The sequence below is a fragment of the Pelobates fuscus genome, chromosome 1 (assembly GCF_036172605.1).
Source record: "Pelobates fuscus isolate aPelFus1 chromosome 1, aPelFus1.pri, whole genome shotgun sequence".
In the NCBI taxonomy this organism is placed as follows: domain Eukaryota; kingdom Metazoa; phylum Chordata; class Amphibia; order Anura; family Pelobatidae; genus Pelobates; species Pelobates fuscus.
The window spans coordinates 323,013,871-323,023,645 of NC_086317.1; the positions used below are offsets into that span (position 1 = coordinate 323,013,871).

Genomic DNA, 9,775 nt, shown 5'->3' on the forward strand with positions numbered 1-9,775 from the left:
TCTAGTAAGCAAAGAATCAGGACAAAATAAAAAAATAGCAGGACAGAGATATTGCCCCCTATACCACAACACCACAGGTGCAGGTGTGAAGGCTGATGCAGGTGCATTAACAATTGTTTGTAGAATCTTTTATTTTTTATTTTTTATTAAGTGCTAATTAAAGCAACATGTATGTGGGATCAATTAATGATAATTAAACAAATGAACAGTCCTGTAATATTTTGAAAAAAAAATGTTTAAACAGCTTATACAAAAATATTAAATCATTTAAAAATCTTATCTATATAATAAATCTCTCACAGTTAAGAGTGTGATGTGAGGCAATCCACTTTCATTAAATTACATAGCATTCATATTTTGTAATGGGGAGTGAATGGATGGACCCTCAAAAGACCCTAAATGGTTTAAGAGGAATGTCTCAATTCCCTCACACCATTGCCAATTTCCATACATTTCACAGCACTTATGTGTAAGTGAGAGAATGGGAATATACTAATGGTCCCAAAAACCAAATTCAGAGGCAACTGTATGTCTGATGAATGCCCACATTCATCTATTTTGAATTTTTATTTTGCACATATTTATTTACAGTGCCTGCAAATCTAAAAAAGCATATCATTAGATAATTTTTTAAATAAATGTTGCATTTGTGTATAAGGATATTATTCAGGCACATTTAGAAAAATATACAAACTGAACATTCGGAAACATAAATCAGAATTGTGGCATCAATTATAATCTGACCTTCAGCGACTTGCCAAGAAAAAAAAAAACCAAAAAAGGTTCCTGGGTTTGTTTTGTTTTTATTGTTAAGTACAACAATGTGTACTGTAACGATAACAGCATTAAATAATGCGCCTAAATCTTTATAAGTAGGGCATTTCATGTCACAGATGGGTTTCAAGAAACCAGATTGTATTATCCAAGGTTAGCAGGTTAAAATATGATAAAGGAACAGTAGCTAACAAGGAATTTCAGGTATTTGATAACCACAGAACCAACCTGAAATCTACATAAATTGGTATGACCTCTTCGCGCATGAGTGGTTGATATTCAAATGGTACCCATGTATGCACGCAAATACAAATGACTGACATCACTTTCCATAAAGTAGGTCACTCCACATTTTTTAAAATTTGTATCACACACATAGCTACAGTCATACAGACAACATTGAAATGTGCCCAGTTAAGACTCACCGCTATTCTTAGGATGGATGCTTTTATGGAGGTCCATTTGTCCAGTCTTCGGTCAATAACTAGGATAAACCCAATCCCTGCATCTTGCAAACTAGACATAAAAAGACAAATGGAACCTGCAGTTAGAATTATTCCACGTGCGGCTTCTTCCTCTTCACTGCAGTGTAAATCTTTAACCCCGTCCTGCCAGAGTAGAGCCAATTGTTTAGATTGTAACAAATACACAAGCCATTATACGGGACGGTTTTGACAAGCCCATATGGGCTCCACACAGGTGGCTTTTTGAGACCCATGCGTTGACCGGTCTCTATGCTTTAGCTCACTCTGCATTTCCTTGATTTTTTGGGTCCACATTAACCATTCATCCTGTAGAAGGTCTCAGAGTGCAGATATTTTGTATCCTCAAAAGCAAACACTGTATATCCATTCACATTCACAAACCAAGGAAGCCACCTCACTGCAGCATTTATGAATCCAGCTTGTAAAAGCAGGCACAGCTCTGAAGAAACACAATGTTTATGCTGAGAGGATAAGTGTGTGCGGTTCCACCTATGCAGCAACAACGTAGAAAGGCTGACTACACAAAAATGCGTCTCTCGGTTCAAATAATCAATTATTTCCTTCACTATATTCAGATGTTTTTATTTTCCCTCACTACTCTCCATTTAGCTGCCTTGAAATATTCGGTGAGCACCAATGATTTCTGCTCCCATTCTGTGAATCCACAAGCCAGAAAAAAATGCAGTGCCAGCTTCTAGCTGGGGGTTGGGGCCAATCAACGATGCTTGTGTGTGAGGATGAAAAGACAAGTGCACGGAGACTGACCAGAATAGCTAATGACAAGCACATAAAAACAGATTTAAAATGATGTACACAGAAAAAGTGTTTCCACCTCATCCTAATTCTAGAAGAAAATCACTAATTACGGTACACAGTTCATTTTGAATGTGAAAATATTCTGCCTGGTTACAACAATCCATTTACTGCAGGGATGTACAAAACCATTCCAATTGTGGTATGTAAACATCCCTAAAACAGGCTATTCCAGCAATAACTAACCTTTTGCACTGAGGTGATAGTGTACTACATTTCCCATAATGTACACGTACCTGATGGCCTAGTCTGATACAATTAGAAGGAAGCTTCAGAAGGCTGCAGGATTACTGTATTCCTCTTTCTAGTTGGGATTGAAATAGAACGTACACTAATTCTGGATGATACCCTTTCAACAAACAACGGATATAACACCAGTCATTTTTAGTAAAGGATATAATAGTTAACTTTAAACAAAAAATATAAATGGCTGTAGAAACATTATCAAACCATACCTCCACCTGTCAAATTTTCTTCTTGGTACAGGAATTTAAACATGTTACACTGCCTGGGTATTTGGTATTGGAATAAATCAGCTATTGAAATTGACACAGAAAATATTAAAATGCAAAATACTTATTTTTCAATGTATTATGCTCTTGAACGGTTTAACCCCAAAGTTGCCTCCAGTGGTGATGTCCACTCTCCCTCAGGTGGAATCCGGTTTCTGACATTTCAGATTCAGGAAGTGCACAGGGCTGCTGGGCAGGGGGGCTGCTGGGCAGGGGCACTGCTGACTGGAGAAGAGCAGAAACAAACATACCTTTTCCAAGATAGTTTAGTAAATGGGGCGTCAGCTGACTGTCTTGCGACTTGATACAGCTGCTGGGATTGGACAAAATGTGACATCAGAGTCCCACCTATTGTCAACCTCAGGCTTGTCCATATGACAAAGTAATCCATACGTTGTCTTTGGATTACACTGGAATCTCAAAATTCCACGGCAGTCAGCATCAGTATTTCATAAAGACTATGAGTAAGAAAGTGAAAGGGCTGTTTTAAAGGCTTCAGGGTAGTCTCTACTATGCCGGATATCCAGCTCAAGGAGCTAATGAAATTCTTTCCTAAACTGACACATAAACAAAGCAACAATGAGAATATGCTCACATACATATATACGTTTGTATATATGTGTGGGTGTGTGAGTGTGTGTGTACACACACATATATATATATATATATATATATATAGAAAATCCAATGCTTGTACTCCTGTTAAGAGATAATCAGCCTGGTGCTGGTCAGCAATAAATATAAAATAAGTAGTGAAAAAACATATCTTTATAATTATTCAGGCATCAGCCTAGGTGGATCAACGTTTCAGTTCACTAATGGAACTTTCGATAAGTTCCATTAGTGAACTGAAACGTTGATCCACCTAGGCTGATGCCTAAACAAAGTTACGTTTTTTCACCATATTTCTGAAGTCCTTGGAGTGCTATCTTTACACTACTTATTTTTTATATATATATATATATATATATATATACATACACACACATATATATACACACACACACACACAGGTGTGACTAAATCAAATCAGGTTTATTTTTAAAATGTAGACTTTCAGCTGTTTGCAATGAACAAATCAACACAACAAACACTTCATGCGGTTCCCCCAAATTCAACTGAAAATGCAACTTATAATTACTTCACCATTCATGCACTTCATTAAGCTAAAGTCGTTTTGGTTACTATAGTGTTCCTTTAAGGTTATTTTTTTTTTATTTTTTTTTTTTAGCAATCAGAGCTACAGTATCTCTTCAGTTTCATCAGACCACACGGGCTAGCCTTCACTGCCCATGTGCATCTAGAAGCCTTAGGTGCATATGACCCTGATGTCGGTTTATCAGTTGTCCTTCCTTGTACCTCTTTTGGTAGGTACTACCAACTACTGCATACCTGTAACACCTCACAAGACTTGCCGTTTTGGAAATGCTCTGACCCAGTCATCCATCCATTATTATATGGCCCTTGTCAAAATCACTCAGATCTTTTCACTTGCCCATTTTTCCTACTTGCAACACATACAATTCAAAAACTGACTGTTCACTTGCTGCCTTATATATCCCATCCCTTGGCAGCGGTTTTAATGTTGTGGCTGATAAGTGTACATACATATATGTATGTTTTACGCAGTGTAAATCACAGGATCTCAATGAAGCACCAAGACATGACCAGGGATGGCTGAGATTGATGGGAGATGCAGCCATGGTTACCTATCTTTACATCCCCAATCTTTGTGTGTTACATTTTACAGCAGCTGGAAGGGAAGGAAACAATCACTCCATAATACTCCAGCCGCTGAGAATCAACCCATCAATAAATGTGTTAATAAAAAAGACTGTAAGATAAAAGACACAGAATGGTGAACTATTGCCATCTAGTGGTACATTTGATCTTGTGTATTTGAATTTGCTCTAAACTAGACATGTGCAATTCGTTTTGGGCCGTATATGAATTCGGACGAATTTCAGGCAGTACCCGAATGTCCGAATAGCCGAAGTGCCGAATTAACGAGGTCCTGAAATTACCGAAGTTGCCAAAGTTCCGAATTGCCGAAGTACAGTATTGCCTAAGTACTAATATACTTACCCAGTGGAAGAAGAAGAATGTTACACTGTATACTATTTTAAATAAAAAGTATACAAACATAGCCAGGATTCAGCTGTAAGCGTTTGCAACACTTACAACAATCAAGTAACAAACATTCATATAAAATGTAAGTTACTTGGCCAGTCAATGTATTGACAGGGATGAATAAGTAACTCCCTAATTCCCATGGTATTAGGGAGCTATCTACTAAAAGGCTGAAAGACCTAAATTGGTCTTTCAGCCAAATTTACTAATACCAAGTAATCTTTACTTAGTATTAGTAAATTTGGCTGAAAGACCGATTTAGGTCTTTCAGCCTTTTGGTAGATAACTCCCTAATACAGTGGGAATTAGGGAGTTATCTACCAAGCAGCTGCAAGAGAAGTTCCGAAATTCTGAAGTGTCGACGTGCCGAAGTGACTGAAATTCCGAAGTATCCAAGTTCCGAAGTCCCGAATTTCGGAATGCCGAACCAAACCGAAATTTTTTCGCATGCACATGCCTATTCTAAACCAAAGATAACATAAGTTTCCCATCAAACACACACATCCATGTGTCCCATTCCCTTCCCCCCAGCCCCTCCTTGTGTCCCATTCCCTTCCCCCCAGCCCCTCCTTGTGTCCCATTCCCTTCCCCCCCAGCTCCTCCATGTGTCCCATTCCCTTCCCCCTAGCCCCTCCATCTGTCTTGAAATATAGTATAGTATAGATCATGCCCCAGCAATCTCACTGCTATGAGTCAGGTATCCAGGCGGAACATGGTAGGGGTCGCAGCTGCGGCTAGGCCCCCTGGAGTGAGGTGCCCGGTCGCAGCTGTGACTCCTGCGACCGTGGTAGGTACGCCAGTGTAACGGATACTGCACTATTTGTGTTTTGTGTAAGTGAAATACTGACAGATCAGTAGAAACACAGAGTAGTGTTTTAGCATAAATACACTATGCCACATATTATCAGGGCAAGATTTTCCAATAGGTAAAGTGGCCTGTGATAATTTTATATTCTCAGTTTAAAATCATGGACCAAGCAACAAAAAACTGGAAGGAAGTTCTGAGGCCTTGAACATTAGTTAGCATAAACTAGGGATCGACCGATATTGATTTTTTAGAGCCGATACCGATAATCTGTGAACTTTCAGGCCGATAGCCGATAACTTGCCGATATTCTGTACATTTACCATTTTGAAAAATAAACTATTTCTAACGGTAAATGCACAAAATATACATGCCTTATGTAGTGGATGAAGTGTATTTAGACAGGGGAGCTGTGTGTGTAGTGGATGCATTGTGTATTTGTGTAGTGTGTATAGTGAATGCAGTGAGTGTTTGTGTAGTGTGTATATATAGTGTATGCAGAGTGTATAGTGAATGCAGGGAGTGTGTGTAGTGTGCATTTATAGTGAATGCAGAGTGTGTGTTTGTGTAGTGTGCGTATAGTGAATGCAGAGTGTGTGTTTGTGTAGTGTGTATAGTGAATGCAGAGTGTGTGTTTGTGTAGTGTGTATAGTGAATGCAGAGTGTGTGTTTGTGTAGTGTGTATAGTGAATGCAGAGTGTGTGTTTGTGTAGTGTGTATAGTGTATGCAGGGAGTGTGTGTAGTGTGCATTTATAGTGAATGCAGAGTGTGTGTTTGTGTAGTGTGTGTATAGTGAATGCAGAGTGTGTGTTTGTGTAGTGTGTATAGTGAATGCATAGTGTGTGTTTGTGTAGTGTGTATAGTGAATGCAGAGTGTGTGTTTGTGTAGTGTGTATAGTGAATGCAGAGTGTGTGTTTGTGTAGTGTGTATAGTGTATGCAGAGTGTGTGTTTGTGTAGTGTGTATAGTGAATGCAGAGTGTGTGTTTGTGTAGTGTGTATAGTGAATGCAGAGTGTGTGTTTGTGTAGTGTGTATAGTGAATGCAGAGTGTGTGTTTGTGTAGTGTGTATAGTGAATGCAGAGTGTGTGTTTGTGTAGTGTGTATAGTGAATGCAGAGTGTGTGTTTGTGTAGTGTGTATAGTGAATGCAGAGTGTGTGTTTGTGTAGTGTGTATAGTGAATGCAGTGTGTGTAGTGTGGGTAAAGTGAATGCAGTGTGTGTAGTGTGGGTAAAGTGAAGGCAGTGTGTGTGTGTTTGTGTAGTGTGTGTATATAATGCAGTGTGTGTGTTTGTGTAGTATGTGTATACGTAATGCAGTGTGTGTGTGTTTGTGTAGAATGTATGTATGTAATGCAGTGTGTTTGTGTAGTGTGTATGTATGTAATGCAGTGTGTATGTGTGTTTGTGTAGTGTGTATGTATGTAATGCAGTGTGTATGTGTGTTTGTGTAGTGTGTATGTATGTAATGCAGTGTGTATGTGTGTTTGTGTAGTGTGTATGTATGTAATGCAGTGTGTGTGTGTGTGTGTTTGTGTAGTGATATAATTTGTGTAAAATTGGGGGGGGGGATTTTTTTATGTTAATGATTATTATTTTTTAATATTTAAATTGTGTTTTTATTTTTTTCTTTTAGTCCCCCCTCCCTGCTTCTTACCAGGGAGGGGGGATATAGTATTCCCTGGTGGTCCGGTGGCTTGTTAAGTCCTGGGGGGGGGGCGGCAGCAAGCGCTGACTTACCTTGCCAGCAGCTCCTGCAGCTCCCCTGTGTAAATCTCGCAGCCCTTAGTGCCGCGCGGAGCGTTGCCATGGTAACCTGTGGCAATGCTCTGCGGCCGCGGGTCTCGCGAGATTTAGACAGGGGAGCTGCAGGCAAGGTAAGTCAGCGCTTGCTGCCGGCCCCCCCAGGACCGCCGGGCTTAATGAGCCTGGCGGTCCTAGGAGGTATTATCGGCAATATCGGTAGCAATATTGGCCGATACCGATATTGCCGAAAATACCGAATATCGGCCGGAGATCCAAGCAGGGACAACCTTGCTGTAAGCCCTCTCGGGCTGCTGAGAAGATCAAATATCTCCCTCACCTGTCCGCTGGCCTTTAGTTCCAGCAGAGGGAGGGAAGGGTCTGGGAGACTCTGTGTTCCTCCTGTGAGCAGACTGGTCGGAGCATTGCCGCTTGTTACCATGGCAACGTTCCGATACAGTGCTGTGTTCACAGGAGGACAGGAGAGTCAGCCTGCAGCCGTAGGAGGTGCAGGCTAATGTGAACAATCCACCACAGGACCACAAGTGCTTGCAGCATTATGACCCACTCCCTGGTAAAAGGTAAGAAGAAGGGAGGGGGAGACATTAAGATAGAATTTCACATCTCACCCTCCTACACACAGCATAGACCTTATGCACCCTTTACACACAAATATACACTGCCCCCCTCACACACACACACCATCTCTCTTACACACACATCACTTCTAACACACACACACTGCACCTCACCTCCCCCCCCACACACACACAGTACACCCTTCACACACTGCACCTCTCACCCCCACACACTGCACTCTTCACACACACATACAGCACCCTTTAGACACACTGCCCCCTTTGCATCTCACAGACACACACAAAAAAGTAGAATAGAAAATAGAAAAAAATAACAAAATAGATACATTTAAGCACATTTATTTTTTTTTTTAAAACCTCCTTTCTAAAAAAAAAAAAATATATAACATTTGTTACTTACTGTGGCACTGGTGGTTGGTAAGGAGATTCTACAATCAGCAAAGATACAAAATTGGGCAGTATGTATTAAAAGGTTGATTACCCCTGAAATAACTAAATGAAAGTTATGATTCTTCTTTGTTTGGATCGTTAATTAATATCCTTGAATATCTATGCAGTGAATGTACGTTAGTGCTTCTTTGATATGGTGCCGTTTGATTAGTCTTACACCCCAGGCTGACAGTAGTCTAACCCAAACAAAATATTATTTCACACACACAGACAATGGTTCTCACATAAGTTTAGCTCTCTGCTTCAATCTTGTTTCTTTTTTTCCTGAAAAGAATGTCAAAAAGTTCTATCACAGAACATGAGTTGTGCATGTCCTGCAGGGTTCTGCCTCTGGTCTGCCGGCCTTTGAGTAATGCTGGAGATGTTCAGTATTTACAGCCATAACTGTCATATGCAATCTGTACAACAGAATGTTTAGGATGCTCACAGCAAACACTCACAAAGGCACACACACATTGGTTTTGACAGCTCTCCCCATCCCGCAAATGTGAAGTGAGATGGTTAAGAAACATGCTTGACCATCAAATTTCTCTTTCCATACCTGCGCTGTGTATGTGAGACATATGTGTGGTGACCAAGCATCATGAAGAACATATCAAACAACAGCCAGAATACCAGAAAATAGTCATACTAGGTCTTGGTGTTGCACTAGTCAGTGGATTGCCACAACAACACAGTCCATTTTCCAATCAATCTTAGTCAAATAGGAGGAGGAGACAGTTGTTGTTGAGCTGCATTAGTGCACACAGTAGATGATTAAATTGAAGGTGCAACGTTTAAATATAAGGAAATAGAAAGACGATTGTACATTAAATTGCTAAATTGTATATACAAGATTAGAATATTGTAAATGTATAAACCAGTTTCTTGTTATTTGTAAATAGATACATTCTTAATTGCTCATACGGGAATTTTACATCAGAAATAATTTAATTTGTGCTGATTTCAGGTACGTAGCTAAATTAAACGCTACTCAATAACCACCATCCAAAAAACAAAAACACCATAGGTAGGAATCCAAATAGTAACAATGTTGTCTGCGTTAATTTGCATATTCTATACTATATTGTTTATAAAGCATTGGTGTCTAACACATTAACAGCTGGTGAACTTTAAATGATGATGGGGCACTAGATTCTACCCCAGACTAGATCCTACCCCTGATTCAAGTCCTGACCCGATGAGACATCCCTTGTTCAAAACCACAATACATAGATACATGTATGTGGAGAAAAGTAAGCACTGTAAAGAGGTCCAACTCCAACCCCTGATACGGTTACCCAATGAAAGGCCTTAGAAGGCAGAAAAATATAGTGTATATATATAGAAAAATATAATAGAAGGGTAAAATCCCTAATACCAGTGTAAGGGAGTAATGAAGATTGACTGGCATTTTAGTTTCTCTTACATGTTCTATCAATTTATTGATTATTTGAATTTTACTTTTGTGCAAAACCTCATACA

The 9,775-nt window shown here is 39.6% G+C and overlaps 1 protein-coding gene across 1 annotated transcript in view; it reads right to left on the minus strand.

Annotated features, from left to right (window-relative positions):
* Positions 1-9,775, minus strand: part of MCF2L (MCF.2 cell line derived transforming sequence like) — a 266,548-nt gene that overhangs the window by 44,025 nt on the left and 212,748 nt on the right. The window contains exon 5 of the mRNA XM_063459777.1: positions 1,200-1,290. Within this exon, the coding sequence (XP_063315847.1) occupies positions 1,200-1,290 (91 nt within the window). The remainder of the gene's footprint in view (positions 1-1,199; positions 1,291-9,775) is intronic.